The sequence below is a fragment of the Loxodonta africana genome, chromosome 1, assembly GCF_030014295.1.
Source record: "Loxodonta africana isolate mLoxAfr1 chromosome 1, mLoxAfr1.hap2, whole genome shotgun sequence".
Taxonomy (NCBI): Eukaryota; Metazoa; Chordata; class Mammalia; order Proboscidea; family Elephantidae; genus Loxodonta; species Loxodonta africana.
The window spans coordinates 144901902-144919541 of record NC_087342.1 but is presented as its reverse complement, the minus strand read 5'-3'; the positions used below and the strand labels follow the sequence as shown (position 1 = coordinate 144919541).

The 17640-nt window shown below is 37.9% G+C and overlaps 1 protein-coding gene across 8 annotated transcripts in view; it reads left to right on the top strand.

Moving 5' to 3' along the window:
* The window catches only part of UBE3D (ubiquitin protein ligase E3D), a 160228-nt gene that overhangs the window by 8096 nt on the left and 134492 nt on the right, over positions 1-17640 (top strand). For all 8 annotated transcript variants that reach the window (XM_064288489.1, XM_064288479.1, XM_064288480.1 and 5 more), the window contains 2 exons: positions 5398-5594; positions 7869-7959. In XM_064288489.1, coding sequence (XP_064144559.1) covers positions 5398-5594; positions 7869-7959 — 288 coding nt within the window. The remainder of the gene's footprint in view (positions 1-5397; positions 5595-7868; positions 7960-17640) is intronic.

Sequence of the window (17640 nt, the reverse complement as noted above, 5' to 3'; positions counted from 1 at the left end):
TGCACCACTAGGGCCACACACACACACAAACACATTTCTTTTATGGCTTATTAAGGATTTTTTTTTTTTTTTTTGACCTATGTTCTTGAGGGATATTGGTCTGTAGTTTTATTTCTTGTAATGTCTTGGGTTTTAGTTTCAAGGTTATTTTTTCCTCATGAAACAAATTGAGAAGTGTTTCCCTCCCTATTTTCTGAGTTTCTATAAGATTGGTTTTATTTCTTCCTTAAATGTTTGCTAGAAATTATAAGAAAAGGCATCTGGGCCTGGGATATTCTTTGTAGGGTGGTTTTAACTGCAAAGTCTATTTCTTTGATATAGAGCTATAAGGCTTTCTACTTAATCTATCAATTTTGATTGTGTTTTTTCAAGATTTCTGTTCATTTCCTATAAGCTGTTAAATGTTGTATAACGTTGTTTATAATATCCCCTCATTGTCCTTTTAAAGTAGTAATTTCTCTGCTTTTGTTCACGATACTGGTAATTTGTTTTCCTTCCTCTTTTTAGTCTAATCAGTTTTGCTAGGAGGTTGTTAAGTTCATTTATCTTTTTAAGGAAACAGCTCTTGGCTTTAGTACTTTTTCTCTATTGCCTCTTTGTTTTCTATTTTATTGATTTCCACTTATTTTTATTATTACCTTTCTCTTACTTTCTTTGAGTTGGCTCTTTTTAGTTTCTTCTCATAGAAGCTAGGATTTTTTATTTTATACCTCTCTAGTTTTCTAATATAGGCACTTAAGGGTTTAGGCACTTAAAGGTATACATTTCCCTCTAGCTACTGCTTTAGCAGCATCCTGTACACTTTGATATGTTGTGTTTTCATTGCTTTCAATTTGTAAGGTTTTCTGTTTTCCTTGGGATTTTTTTCCCCTCCAGCCCATGGTATATATTTCTTCCACCCTTTTACAGGTGGTCCTTGACTTACTACGGGGTTCCGTTCTGATGATTCTGTCCTAACTTGGTTCTGACATAAGTTAAATACCTCTTTTTTTTTTTTTTTAAGTTTTTATTACTATTGCCTTTTATTATCAGTATCTTTATAAATCTGATCTTTATTTGTCTTTGAATGTTGGAAACAGTACATATAAACATAAACAAATTATACACTGCAACATTGTAGTAAATATTACTAGGGATAAGATGTAAAAACAAACAGGTGGTTGTAAGTACAGTTCGTCGTAATGTGAATATGTCATAAGTTGAAGATTACCTGTACTTTCAACCTGTTGTGTCTTTATATGTAAAGTTTTTTTTAATAATTTTTGTTGTTGAGAATATACACAGCAGAACATATACCAATTCACCAGTTTCTACGTGTACAATTCAGTGACATTAATTACATTTTTCAAGTTTTGCAACCATTCTCACCCTCCTTTTCTGAGTTGTTCCTCCCCCAGTAACATAAACTCACTGCCCCTGGACTTTCCTATCTAATCTTTCCAGTTACTGTTGCCAATTCGATCCTATATACTCTTTCCTTTTGAGTTGAATCCTGACTCACAGTGACCTAATAGGACAGAGTCGAACTGCCTCATAGGGTTTCCAGGGCTGTATCTTTACTGAAGCGGACTTTTATCTGCACAGTGGCTGGAGGTTTAGAATCACCAACCTTTTGGTTAGCAGCTGAGTGTTTTAACCACTGTATCACCAGGGCTCCTTGACCCCATATAGATAGGTCTTAAAACAGCATGATACTCAAAGCAGGCATTCTTTACTAGTTAAGCTAAACTATTGTTTGGTTTTAAGAGGACTTCAAGGGATATTTTTTAGTTTAAGGTTTAAAGATTATCTCAGGGCAATAGTCTCAGGGGTTCATCCAGCCTCTATGGCTTCAGAAAATCTGGATTCCATTAAAATTTAATTTTTTTTCTGCATTTCCTCCCTTTTGATCAGGATTCTTCTATAGAATTTTTGATCAAATTGATCAGTAGTGGTAGCTGGACACCATCCAGTTCTTCCGGTCTCATGGCAAAGGAAGCAGTGAGGCAATTAGCCACAAATTCCATTTCCTCCTCCTGTTCCTGACTCTCCTTTGATTTTCAGGTATTTTTTGAGCATGGCCTTTCTTAACCCATATGCAAACTTCCTCCATTCATTTCAACTCAGTCCAAGGGCTCGTGTGTAAATGTGATGTGTATGTACATGGGGAATGGTGTGTGTGCGGTGTAATATGTGGCATGTGTGGGGTCTGATATGGGGAATGTGTGTGTATGTATATGTGGTGTGTGTGTGTGTATGTGTCGTGGGTAATGGGATGCTACAAATTGTGAGCTCCTCATAATTCAGTCTCTACCTGCCAACAAAGGTATGTGAAGAGGGCTGTGAGTTGCTGCTGAGCACCTCAAAGATCTCTGCAAATTGTGACTTTTTAAAAAAAATTTATGGTGCTTTTGGTGAAGGTTTACAGTGCAAATTAGTTTCTCATTCAGAAATTTATACACAAATTGTTTTATGATATTGATTGCAATCCCTGCTATTCATCGTAACTCAAATACGTCGTAAGTCAAAGACTGCCTGTTCTTTCAGCCCATTGTGTCTTAATATGTAAAGTTTTTTATTTGTTCTTTAAAATAACAAAGATGGGTATTTTTATACTGTTATTCTTGTTATTCATTCTGGTAATTTCTGTACTTTAATTAGAATTTTTAGTCCATTTACAGTCAATGTAAGTATTGATATGGTTGAGTTTTATTCTTGTTTTTAATCTTTAAAGAAGTGCTTCTAGCATTAAATATTGCATGAGTAGATTTCTGTGAATACCGATTGGTAGATTCCATAGTTCCCTTCTACTTTTACTAAGGATTTTGGTATGAATAGATATTATATTTTCTCTAATGATTTTCTGCATTTGTTAAGATGGTCATATTTTTTCCTTTATTCTTTATATCTACGAATACATTGGAAAGATCTATTTATGTTAAACCATCCTGGGTTTAACATATTTTTAACATTTATGTTGCATTCCTAGGATAAACCTTTGCTATTTGTTCATTCAACTCAGATGTTTCTTGAGTTCCTACTCTAGTGCCAGAAATTCAGATTTTAAATGATGGGGATATACCCGTGAACAGTAACAACAAAGACAAAAATACTTGTCCTTATTGGTGACAGTGGGGATGGAGAGGTAGGCAGAAAATATACAAAATAAATAAAATTTATGTGATACAGATAAGTACCTAGAAAAAATAAAGCAGAAAAAGAGAAAGGAAGAAAATAAAATTGCAAATCATTAATTCAAATGAGAAAGTAACATTTGAATAATAAGCTGAAGGCATTAGGTATGAAACTATGAGGTATTCAGTAGAAGAGCATTTCACACTTGGAAAACAGTAAATATGAAAAAAATATGAAGGAGTGCCGAATTTAGAGAGATAGCGGGGAGGGGAGCAGATAGTTAAAGGTGTGCTGGTAAATGTTTAACAACCTTCTGTTCAAGAAAACAAACCAACCACCTGATTTGTACCACCAATTCTTGTGGTGTAAACACTTGAGTTGACTGAAGTCAAGCTACCAAAGTGAGATCAGTCAGTTCACAAAGTTCTGGAATCTTAACAAGCATTTCTTGTGATCCAGTACATGCTGTATGTAGTACATCACATGACTGAGTCTTATAGACCGGAAAGGACTAAATCTAGCTTTTACTCAGAGTAAGATGTGAAGCCATGAGATGGCTTTAAGAGTACAAGTGAGTAGTGAAGAAAACCTTAAGTAAAAGGATTGTATGGATAATGTCACCAGGATTAAAATTAGAGTCTCAGAAAACTTTGTTTTGGAACAGTCTCAAACTTGAGAGTAAGTTGCTGTCACAATGCCCTGTCACCTCTGAATACTTTAGATTCTGTTTTCTGCAAACAAGCACATTATCCTACATAATCACTATGCAACCCTCAAGATTAGGAAATATGTTACTACCATCTTATACTCAGACCTCCTTCAGGTTTTTCCATTTGTCCACATAATATCCCTTACAGCAAACGGATTCAGTTCAGAATTATATATTCACACATTCCACTTAACTGCCCTGGCTCCTTAGTCTCTCTCAATCTGGAGGAGTTCTTTAGTTTTCCTTGACTTTCATGATCCTCGTGCTTTTGAAGATTGTTGTTGTTATTGGGTGCGTTCAAGTCAATTCTGATGCATAGTGACTCCATGTTACAAAGTAAAACTGTCCCATAGAGATTTCTTGACTGTAATCTTTACAGGAGCAGATCTCCAGTTCTTTCTCCCACAAAGCTGCTGGGTGGGTGTGAACCGCCAACCTTTTGGTTAGCAGCCTAACACTTTTCTATTGCCTCACCAGGGCTCCTTGAAGATTAACCTATTGCTGTTGAGTTGGTTCCAACTCATAAAGACCCTATAGGACAGAGTAGGCTTTGCGAGGCTGTAATCTTTATGGAAGCATACTACCACATCTTTCTCTTGTGGAGTGGCCGATGGGTTTGAACCACCGACCTTTTGGTTATCAGCCAATCACTTAACCAACTGTACAACCAGGGCTCCTCCGTGAAAATTACAGCCCAATTATTTAGTAGACTATACCTCCATTTGGGTTCACCTCAATTTTCTGCGAGATTAGATTCAGATTATGCATACTTCATCGTAATGCCGATCTCATAAGCAAGAAGAAAACGTCTGTCCCAGGACTTGCATGTTAAAATGACCTGATCTAATTCAGTGTAGATTGGTTTTCTTTATGATGAGTTTGCTACTAGTTTTCTGCGAGAGTGACTCTAGGGTCCTTATTGAAAAGGAACAGAGAGATTCTCAGTTATTTTTATTTCTTTCATCATTTAAAAAAAATATTTTATTGTGTTTTAGGTGAAAGTTTACAGAGCAAATTAGTTCCCTATTCAACAAATCATACATGAAGTGTTTCATGACATTCGCTGCAATCCCCACACTGTGTCAACACCCCCATTTCTGCCCTGGGTTTCCCATTTTCTTTCCTCTGGTTTTCCTAACCCTTCCTGCTTTCTTATCTTTACTTTTGGGCAAATGTTGCCCTTTTGGTCTCATATAATTGTGTGTTCTACAGAGCATTTTTTTTTCAGGTTATTTATTTTATAGGCTTGGCTGGAAGGCGTTTCCAGGAATGACTGTAGTTCCAAGTCAGAGGGGTTCTTAGGGCCATAGTCTCGGGGGTTCCTCCAATCTCTATCAGGCCAGTAAGTCTGGTCTTTATGAATTTGATTTTTTCTCCCTTTCTGTACTGCACCCTCTATTGTGATCATGGTCAGAGCAGTTGGTTGTGGTACCATCTAGTTCTTCTGGTCTCTAGGTCACGTAGGCTGTGGTGCATGAGATCCGTTAGTCTTGCTCCTTTGAGTCTTTGGTTTTCATCATTATTTTTTTCATCAATGAGAAATAACTTGTTTGGATTTTATTTTTAATTACTAGAGAGCCAAAAGAAGGAGGTGTGCCCATGGATATTTCTATAATGCCGTCATCACTCCAAGTGAGAACGCCTGAAGGCTGCACAGAGATCTGGTTTCCAGCAGAGGTCAGGCTTGTACCTTCCTCTTGCCGTGGGCTTCGGTATGTGGCTGGAGATGGACTTCACCTGCGGCTGCAGACACAGGCAGAATTAAGCACAAGTGAGTAATTAGCACTTCTGTTTTTGCATTTATTTTTTCTTTATAAATTAAAGGTGTTATTTTCTTTGAAAAGTGAAAACTCCTGCCGTATGAAAATAACTACTTGGCGGTAGAATAACTACTTGGCGGTAGTGTGGAAAGAGCTGAGGATCCAGATAATTTAGGTTTTTTTGCCAGCTGTTTTATTTATTGCCTGTGTGCAGTTGGACATATCACTTAGCGTTTTTGAGTCTTTATTTCTTTAATTGGAAAATGAAATGTCTCACAGAGTTGCTGTGAAGATCAGATGGCAAATGTGTAAGACCTGGCTAATTTTTATTTTAGAATTAGTATTTTATTGTCATTTTTAATCAGATGGCAGTTGGGCATGTAGTCTTCATATGTGATCTTTTTTTTTTTTTTGGTAAATAAAAAAAAGCTATAAATTATGTTTTAAATAGCCAATGGCTGGTTATGTTTTCAGAAAACACGATTAATTCATTAATTGTGGCTTCAGGTTCAGGTTTCATTAAGACCAGACAATTCACCCACATTTTGTCCCTTTTTATGAACCGACTGCTGTGTGTTGGTTTACATATTGTTTGCACTCTTTGGTCTTCTGTTTCTTTACATTTTTAAAAAATATTTTACTCAAGTATCTGACAGAAAACTTTGAAAGGTCTGTTCCACAGTGCGTGAATGGGTATGCAAAGTAGATTCCTCAGCTCTTAATTGCTGTAGTGCCTGCCACATAATAGATGGTGGATAAATATTTGCTTAATGAATAAGTATCAGAGAGACTGAGTACTGCTGTAGGCTTGAGTCAAAATGCAGGAGGTGTTTTGAAAATTTTACCATTCAGTTATGTTTCAGAGTTTTTAAAAAGTTGACTTTTCAACTCTAGGGAAGTTCTTTTAAAAACAACTGTAGTAAACATCATATTGTTACACTAATTTGAATGTCACATAGGTCAAGTCCCCTGAAATGGAACTGACTACAGTAAAATCGGGTATGTTTTTGTTAGTTACCTTTGAGTAGATTCCGACCAAGTGCTAGGTTCATCCCCTAGCAGAAATGCTCTCCCAGGACGCCACTGTCAGAGTTCTGAGTTTTTAACCGGAGCCAATATATCATAGGAGCCCTGGTGGCACAATGGTTAAGAGCTGAGCTGCCAACCAAAAGGTCAGCAGTTCAAATCCACCAGCCGCTCCTTGGAAACCCTAAGTGGCAGTTCTACTCTGTCCTGTAGGGTTGCTATGAGTTGGAAGGGACTCAAGGGCACATAATAACAATAATGTATTGTACTGTTTGGCCACCAGAGGGTAGTGCTTCACTGAAAATTTGTTTATTGGTTCTGGAAAGAATGTTTTGGATGTCTTACCCATGTCTCCTTTTTTAGCTTCTTAGAGAGTGCTGTAGGGATTTGTGGACAGCCCAAAACATTAAACTAAAGAATTTTTAATTGTCAAGATTTAAACTTTCTAATATCAGTTATTTTTAATCCTTAAAATATGTACAAAGTGATGTAAACCAAACTCAAATTGCTTGATTCTAATGAGCATGACCTCATTTCTTTAATTAGATTTTATACAGACAAATATTTTAGTTTTCTTTGGAAATGAAAGCTTCCTTTTATTCTGAATGAAATAAGAGAACATGCTGTCTTAAATGCTGCTGTTTTCACTTAGTGTGGGAAGTATACATTTCCCACAGCTTTTGTCAGATAATCATTTTTGCTCTTGGAAGATTGAACTCTTCTTAGGAGCCATTCCATTCCCAAATATGTGCCCACTAAGGACCTGTTTCAAGATCCATTTTGTCTGTACATACTGATAATATGCGAGTGGAATACAACTTGTTCAAATCAAAGCAAATTTAAATTTAAGGCTCAATCTATCAGCAGCCACTCTGATGAAAACTGTGCCTTGAGACATAGCAAAGAAAGGCTGAGGATGGTGAAGATCAATGTAATTATCTTAACGTGAAGGAAATAGCTAATTTTCTCTCTTAATATTGGTATTTACAGAATGAGAAAAATAATTTAACTATAGGTTACATGAATAATCTCGGGCAATACCTAAGTCTGAAACATTTAGCTGAATCTGTTGTTTTGAGAACACTTCACAATATTTGCTTCTGGTTGAGTCATCAGATAATATTAATTAAATGTGTACTTCTGGGTAGACCATAAACAGTGTTTATTGATGACAGTTTATTGTGGCTACTAAACTCTTTAAGTACGTTAATATATATTTTTCAGACAGCTAAGATTTGCTATTTCATTGATTTTCTTAGAATCGATTTCATTGTTTAATCAAAGTCCACAAGCCCAAGAATGTTGCACGTTTTATTGCCAATCCTGTGGTGAAGTCATAATAAGGGACAGGTAAGAAATGTATTTAACACTGATCAATTCTGTGCCTGGCGGTGGCTTTCCTTTTCTATCATAATTTTTGAAGTAATTGCCAAGGGAACATTTTATGGCCTTAGAATGAGAGCCAGCTTAATGCCACTGTGAGCAAAATCAACCACAAAACTCTCCAGCAATCACAAAGCAGTTAGCTTTTCTCAGAGTGATAAAGGGGGAAAATAGGATGTTGGCTTCAAGGGAGCAAGGCTTATCTTGGCAGAAGACCCTGTGCTGATCACTGAAGCACCTCTCTTCTGAAAAAGGCATGGAATCTGTCACACGTTTTTTCCATCACGGTGAATGAGATTTTCCACATTAAGTGAATTTTCTGAATAACAGAAGCTTACCTCTATATTGAAGGAGCCCTGGTGGTGCAGTGGTTAAAGAGTTCGGCTGCTAACCGAAAGGTTGGCAGTTTGAACCCACCAGCCGCTACGCAGGAGAAAGATGTGGCAGTCTGTTCCTGTGAAGATTTACAGCCTTGGAAACCCTATGGGGCAGCTCTACTCTGCCTTCTAGGGTCACTGAGTCAGAATTGACTCGACGGCAATGGGTTTTTGAGTACCTCTTTATTATGAAGCAAAATTTTTTATTTGAATCGTTTTATCAGCCTTTCTAAAATCCATTTTCTGTTTCTCTGCTTATTAAAACAGAATACAGAGCACAAATGAACCTTTTCTCAATGAGTAGGTTCATCTTGTAAATTTGGTTTCTTCAGAGAAATACTGTGATTACCCTACTGAAATGGGAAGGGTGCTTTGCTGTATTCTTTGCATTTCTATGTCTGCTCCTTTAATTCTTTTCCTGTCTTCCGCTTTCCTGCTGTCAACCTCCTTGTATTTTAGGCACAAGCCGTTTTCAGCTTCTAATCACTGATAGGAAACACTGGTGGCATAGCGGTTAAGAGTTAAGGCTGCTAACCAAAAAGTCGGCAGTTCGAATCCACCAGGCGCTCCTTAGAAACCCTGTGAGGCTGTTCTACTCCGTGCTATAGGGTTGCTTTGAGTTGAAATTGACTCGATGGCAATGGTTTTTTTTTTTTTTTTTTTTAATCACTCATAGGCTGAAGAGACAGATCAAAACCTTATCTTAACAAAATTTGAAATGAGAATTTAGAGTTACTTCCCCACTGGATGAGTTTCCTCTGAGTCAAGCATCTGAGCCTGCTATGTGTACAGATCCTTTTCTGTACCTGAAACCAGCTCCACTTCCACTGTTCATTGTCTCAGTGAATGCCAAACCTTCTACATCTATCCTTATAAGCCCTTCCTCAAAGTAGAAACCTGGTGTTGTCACCTTGGCTTCCTCCCTGCCCCTCACTGCCCACACGTAGCCATTACCAGGCACTTTGCTACATCTTTCTTGGCATTTCTTATATAAGGCCACTTTCCCCCACCCTCAGTGCCTCTACCTTAGTTGACCTCACTGTCTTGTCACCTAATTATACTTGTTGCTACCTTCTTATCTGCTTAACCTTTCTCTAGTTTTGCCTTCATCTAATACATTTTCTAAATTACTGAGTGATTGTTTTAAAATGCAGCTTACTCCCCTGTTGACAAACCCATCCATGGTCCCCATTTCTTTCAGGATAAATTCCAGAAGTCCTTAGGATGCCACTCTAAGCCCTTTATGAGTGCATTTCTGTTTACCTCTCTCCGCCTACATATTTCAGCCCTCCTTTCCCAACTTCCTCTCTTCCCCCTAAAAAACACCCTTTTATCTATAAACGTTTGGTGCATAGCTCTGGTGGGCAGCGTGTAGTCCGACATGGAGTCTCCTCATGCTTTTCCTCACCCTGCGTCTTTATGAGAGTGATTCCCTCTCCTGGAATGCTCCCCACACTCCTGTCACCTCATGGTTAGCTGGAGTGCATCTACTGCTGGGACCCTTGCCTGAACCGTGGATTGGCTTAGGTGCTCATCTAAGGCTTATTTGCCTGTCTTCCTGACTAAACTGTAAGCTCTGAGGGTAGGTATGATTGACCCCTGTATGCCATATCTCCCCCCACCACTCACCCCCCGTATTAAGATTTCAGTGTGATGTAGTGGCTACTAGTGCACATCAAAAGCCAGATCATATGGGTTTGAATCGCGGCTTCACCATATACTAGCTGTATGACCCTGGACAAGTTACTTAACCGCCCCACGCCTCATTTTCCTCATTGCAAAAATGTGGATAATAATAGGGCCAACCGTTTTAGTCTCCTAGGGCTACCATGACAAAATACCCAAAATGGGTGACTTTAAAGAGCAGAAATTTATTTCTGTTCTGGAGACTAGAAGCCAAAATCAAGGTCTTGGCTGTGTCAATTCCTTCTGGGTACTTTATGAGAGGAACTGTTTCATTACTCTCTCAGTTTCTGGTGGCTGCTGGTAATCCTTGGTGTCCCTTGGCTTATAGACGGATCCTCCTAGGCTGTCTTCCCCCTGTATGTGACTCTGTTTTCATGTCTATCCTTCTTTTTTATAAGAAATCACGCAGAAAGATTTGAAATTAGGCCCTGCCTTTTTTTCTACTTGCACTCCAGTATGACCTCATTTAACTTAACCGATAACATCTGCAAAGAAAAACCCTATTGCCCCAAACAAGATTAAGTTTGCAGGTTCTGGAATTAGGACTTCAACATATCTTTTTGGAGACTACAATTCAATTCATAACACCTGCCTCATGGGGCTGTTGTGAGGTTTGAATGAGTTTAAGTGTTTATACCAGTACCTAGCACATGGTAAACATTCAGTATGTGTTAGCTGCTGCAATAATTATTATTCTTGTCTTCATCGTCGTCATCATCGGGCACAGTGCTTGGTGAATAGTGTGCTCTTAAATTCTTTATCAGTTGGATCGAATAAACTTTGGCGTGTTTATTTTGGCCTTTCACCAGCCTTTTTTACATGATGGTGTATTTCCTTGCCATCTTTTTAATAGGCACATTTTTCCACGTGTACACCAAGTCTTGGATCAGAGAAGATATGTAAAGTTTATCTTGCCTGTATTGTTTTTTTCGTTTGCTTCCTGATTCCTGACAGTGTTGCAGGCAGAAGAGTTTGCAGAAAGTTACCTGGTGTAAGTGGCGGGAATGGGGAGTTGTTTAATGAATGGAGCATCCTCAGAATGACTATTCTGGGTGAAAAATGAGGTGCCTCTAATTCGACAGAGGAGAGTAGAACACCTTTGTTCAGATTACCTAAAGGGTTAAAGTTGCTGCAGAGTGCCCCCTCTGTAAGAGGCTCATTTTAACCTGAAGGGTCCAGGGGATCCCAGTTTACACTATAACTTAACCTAGAATGTTTTCCTTCCCTCAGTCCATTTCCAGCTTTGTGTTAATTCTTAGATGAAGCTTCTGGAACATTCATGCCTATACAACAAAGAGGTGACTTAGAAGTTACAGTAGGAGCAATTTAAATTCAGTTTAACAGTATTTCCTGGTACTGCTTACAGCTTAAAGGATGTGTTCATTCGTTATTATCTGCTATTTATGTTTTACTGGAAAAAGATGATGATATGAAAAAGTCTACCTGTAGCCCCCATTTTTTCTATTTGGGAATTGTATCCTCTATTTTCTGTCAGTCCTTTTTATGATCATGGAATTGAGATCACGAACGTGATCATGATGTAGGGGGACTTAAAGGCTAATGTTGAATGACGGTGTTCACCCTCCCCACCACTAACTATTCGGAGAACATGTAATGTAGAGGAAAGAGTGGGAGAATGGGACCTGGGTTTGAATTCTAGCTTCACCACTTAGTAGTTGGGGAACCTTGTCCGTGCCACCTCCAGAACCTTAGTTTCTTCTAAGTAGACATAAATCCTGTTTTCCAAACTTGTCAAGAGAGTTAAAGCATGTAGCATATATAATAATAAATTCGTTTTATAGATTCCTTCTATCCCCTTTCCCAAATTATTCTTATTAGCAAACGAGCAAGTTATCTAGTTTAGTGTTTCAAACCTATTTGATTCAGGACTGCTGTGGAAATGAACCACTTTTCTCCCTTTGTCTGTCTGAGAAAACAGTGGGCTTGACTTAGCAGTTGCCTCACTTAAGAGAGGCTTACTTGAAAGCCTTTCCATATCATACCTGTGTATCTGGACAACCCTGAGAAATCTCGAGTGATTCAAGGCTTTACTGCTATTACACTCTTTAGACAGCATACCCTGTGACTCTTGGTTTTATGGAAAATGTGCTTCTCCAGTAGTTGCACATTGATTTCATGTTGACTGTTATATTAAACCCAGTGGTCTTCTCATTTCTTCCTCAGTTGCCTTTTTTATATGTACGATAAAGACAACTTCTCTGCTTGTTAAATAGAAAACAAAACCAAAGGTTTTTCGGAAGAGGCTTGTATGTGCTATCTTCAAAATTAAACATTTGTAAACATCTTTCCTAGGAGTATGTTCGTTTATCCACACTGACAGCTACTCTAATAGGAGCAGGTTTTGGGGTTCAAATCAGTGGAGCGGGGTTACAGTTCTGCTTACTGGCTAGCCTTATTACCTGAGAACAAGTCAGTGCCATTCCCTGGGCCCCAGTTTCCTCATCTATAAAATGAGGAGGTTGGATTAGATACACTTTTTATAAGATTCATATCAGCACAGAAATTCTGATTAGTGCATCTCACAAAGTTGTATCTTGGTTCTGTGACTCATGGTTGTTTGAATAGTGCACAATGAATGCTTGTTTCTTTTTAAAATGAAAAAGGTTCTTGTTAAGTAAATTATAGAAATAATGTGCAGAGGACCATTTAACCTACTAAGACTCATTAATAGCTTTTAATAAATTATTAGCACCAAATTCACTGCAGTTAATTGATTCTGACTCACAGCAACTCTGTGGGACAGGGCAGAACCTGCCCCATAGGGTCTCCAAGGCTGTAAATCTTTATGGGAGCAGACTGCCACATCTTGCTCCTTTGGAGTGGCTGGTGGGTTTGAACCATGGACCTTTTGGTTAGCAGCTGAGTGCTTTAACCACTGTACCACCAGGACTCCTTAATTATTAGCACCAGGGTAGACAAAATCTGCTAATTACAGCAGTCTTTTATTTTTCTTTCTTAATTTAGGTTCGCATGTTCTTATCCATTTGTCTTGGTTATTTGAAAACAAATAATGTGTCGTTTATTTATAATAAGTTTACATTTTTTACCAGTTGAGAATAGTTTTTCTATAAAATTTGTCTGAATGTATATAATTTTTGATTACACTGTTGTCGAGACCACATTAAGGCCTATGCATGCGTTACTAGTACTTATAGGATATTGGTGTCCCTCTTGAAATGTAATAATAAGACAATTTTTGAAGACCAGCTATCTCTGCAGTTGCATTAAGTCTTTTGTTTTAACAGAACTGTATAAAAACTGGGATATTATCAGGTTGTATCATGAGAACCACTCATAAATTGATCAGACTAACAGGTTCTCGTATTGAGCAACAATAATAACAAAATTTACCACTTTATGAATAGACTCAGAAGCAGCCAAATGGTCACTGCATTTGGAATATTTTGTCTTTTAGGAAAAAATTCATGACAAGCTTGAATTAAATTAGTTAGCCAAACAGACTCTCAAACATAAGCGTTTTGATTTTCAGACTTTTTGAGAGTAGAGTGCTGGACAGCCTGCCCCACTCCAGCCTGCACCCTGCCGAGCTAGGTGTGAGCCCCAGCAGCTCATGAGGGCGTTGAAACCATAGACAAAAACAAGCAGAATGGTGTTTATGGAAGCATAAGAGAGGTCAGAATAGCCAACTGATTGGTTCATTTGGCAGGCCAGCTATAATTATAGTCTGACAATAACTACTCCTATGAGTACACAAAGTTTTCTAAGAAAGAGAACAAAGATGTTGAAACTTGAGTATAGGCATAAACTGGATTGTTGGTAACATTGTATAAACTTTTGGAATAAAATTGTACTTTTATGGTTCTAATCATACTATTGTGCATGACAGTGTTAAAATGCAAACCTAGTTTTATAGGATTGTGGTATACCAATTGGATAATGCCAGCTGAATTTATCTAAATTTCAGCAGCCATATTTTGAGGTTCAGCTATTTTATGTTATTCTTACAATTCTTAGTGCCCACTTGGCTATAATACAATCTATAAAAGCTCTGTGTTATTATTATTATTATTGTTATCACTGATAATAACTTGAAAGTTAAGGGACATTTCATTTTAATGTCTGTATTGCTGTTTAAGTAGTAATTAAAATATCACTCAGTAGCATTTATTAAAATTCTGTATTTTAATTTTTTTCTCAAAAGTTTGTTGTGCTCAAGATGCATTAAAATAATCAGCAATTTTTAATTTATTATGAACGTATTACAATTCATCATAGAATCTTAAACTGAAAAAATTAAGAAAGCATTTTACTCTTTTTCTGAGCTCCAGCAGGTTTTCGTTAAAATCTACCTTGAAAAAAAATTATATCTATTTTATTTTTAAAGTTCTCTTGAGAAGTATATCTTCTCAAATTACACTTTTCAGGCTTTTAGATAAGTATGCTTTTGGTAGGGCTGGGATTAAAATTTATCTTCTGTTCTTAAAGGTTTTATGTTTTCTCAAAATACCAGAAAAAAATTTTCTGGTAAAAACATTTTTGTCTTTGCAGTAGCTTGTGAACTAGGTACTTACTTGCTCCTGATATCTTATTTAAATGGTATAGGATAAGCTTTCATTGACGATGATGTGGTGTCATGTTAACATTTGAAATACTGTGTTTTGTGTTAATGTATATCAGGTCTCCCAGATCTGTGGAAATCTTTGTGCAGTTTGATTTTTCTGATCATGTGTGGGATTTTGATATTTCTGTCTTTGTACCATATTGACAGAATGCTCATTGGCACTACCTGCAGAATGTTAGGAGACAGAGCATCTTAGCGATGGAGAAGGATCTAGGAACTCACTTAGGACCCAAGATAGGAGCTAATCTTATAGATTGGGTTCTGCCTTATTAACATCATACATGTAGGATTTATAACCCACAGGAAAATCACATCAGATGACAAAATGGTGGACAGTCACACAATACTGGGAATCATGGCCTAGCCAAGTTGACATACATTTTTGGGGAACACAGTTCAATCCATAACACACCCTAAACAGGTACTTTTGCTTGCCCTCTTCCTCTTCTTTGTAAAAATTCAAATGTGAGCTATCATTTTCTTAAGATTCTATACTTCTCACCTATGTGTGAGACCAAGTCCCTGTCCCTTAGGATGTCATCTAACACCTCACATAACTTGCCACCATCCTTTACTGCCATTCTGCATTGCCAGGGGAGGGTTAGGGTTAGGGTTTCCAGGTTAAAGAGTTTAGATTTGGAACCAGGAAGGGTTAAGGTCTTGGTATCACTCATCACCTCAGCTCTATGAACTTGTGCAAGTTAATGTTTTTTGAGCTTCATTTCCCTCCTCTGTAAAATGGGAATTACAGTTCTTATCTCCCAAAGTTGTTATGAGCATTAAATGTAATAAGGTGTGTGCAGTGCCTACCAGGAGAGTCTTCTTATTTTAGCACAGACCACATTTCTTGCCAGTTTGTCAGCAGGGCAGCGGAAGGCATTCTTCTCAGCAGGGACCCTCTCAGCTGTCATGCAAATGACAGCTCATGTACTTGCCTCAGAGCCCTTGTCTCCTCACATGACACAGTTCTAGGCACAAAGTGCAAGGTCCACATCAGACAGGCGTAGGAGCTGCCCTGACTTAGAAGAAGCCTCATGCCCTATAACCTGTTGCCATTGAGTCAGTTCTGACTCATAGTGACCCTAGAACAGCCAATATCTCTTTCTTTTTTTTAATTTTTATTATGCTTTAAGTGAGTTTACAAATCAAGTCAGTCTCATACAAAAATTTATATACACCTTGCTAAATACTCCTAATTGCTCTCCCCCTTAATGAGATAACCTGCTCCTTCCCTCCACTCTCTCTTTTTGTGTCCAAACCGCCAGCTTCTGACCCCCTCTGCCTTCTCATCTCCCCTCCAGGTAGGAGATGCCAACGTAGTCTCAAGTGTCTACTTGATCTAAGAAGCTTATTCTTCACCAGCATCTTTTTCTATCCCATTGTCCAGTCCAGTCCCTGTCTGAAGAGTTAGCTTTGGGAATGGTTCCTGTCTTAGGCTAAGAGAAGGTCTGGGGGCCGTGACCACCGGGGTCCTTCTAGTCTCAGTCAGACCTTTAAGTCTGGTCTTTTTATGAGAATTTGGGGTCTGCATCCCACTGCTGTCCTGCTCCCTCAGGAGTTCGCTGTTTAACAGCCAGTATCTCTAGTAACAATTCTTTGGCATTATTGTACGGTTCCTCACAAGGGATTATACTCAGGAAGGCCCAAAGCATGGCATCCTCTTCAGATGTTTACACCTCATTCATAACTCCTCCCGGTCCAGATGCAATTTACCAATGAGGCGTCATTTTTACCACAAGTGTTGTTCCCTAGCAATACAATTGACACCTATCATCTTACCTGGTTTGCAGGGTGACAGAGCTTGTGGTCTAACCTCAGGTCAGATTCTCAAGCAACGGGAGAAGGTTTTGTTAACCCTTTTATCCCAGTATGCAACAGACCCAATCAAGGGCCTTACATATTATCAAAATATGCTAGTTCATTCTTTCAGGAAACATTTAAGTATACACACTATGAGTCAGGCACTGTGCCAGACACTGGGAATTGAGCCGTAAGTTTAAAAAGATCTGATATCCACTTTCATATTGCTTACTCCATCTATAATGCTCTTAAACACTTTCATTGCCTAGACAACTCCTATTTATCCTTCAAAAGCCAACTCAGATGTCACCTCTTCTCTGAAGTCCATCTCCACTCTTCTCCCCTAGCACTGAATTCATGGATTGATTTTTAAGATCCATGAGTCCCCTAAAATAATAAAATAATGTGCAGACTTTACATGATATGGGAATATGTGTTTGAGAAAAGGGGTTAAATCTTTCATCAGATTTTCAAAGGTGCCTGTCTCTCTCCTCCTCCACAAAACAGTTTAGAATCACTAGTCTGTTATAAGCATTTATTATACTGTGATTTTGTTGTTTGTTTATAGGTCTATATTTCACTAGATTGTACCTTGAGAAAGGGATCGTATGTATTAATATTTTGTCCCAGCACAATGCCTGACACATAATAGGCTCTTAAGAAATGTATGTTGAAACAATTGCTTCTTGATGTCCTTAACAGGCTCAGCAGTTGAATGATGCAAGTGGTGTAGCATTCCTTAATTTGAAAGGGAAAGTTCTTCCTTATTTTAAACTAAGATCAACCTTTCTTGTTCCTACGTCTATCATCTGGAGTTAGAAATTAAGTGTTTACCCTCTTCCATATCGTAATTGTATTTTTCTGAGATCATAGTTGATTGGGAAATTGAACTGTATATATGAAGATTGTTGAAATGTCAAATGTTTCGTTACATATACACCTACTCCTCATTTATCGACTATCTTGTTATCTGATATTTTGCATTTATAGCAGTAGTAGTAAATCTACTATCCAACTATTTTGTGCGTTAACAATGTACATCTGGCAGTAACTAATGCCGAGGTGTGAGGTGAGAATAACGCTGACTATGTGGTATGTGTCAACTTGGCTGGGCCATGATTCTCAGTGGTTTGGCAGTTATGTAATGATGTAATTTGAGTTATGTTTCTAATGATGTAATTT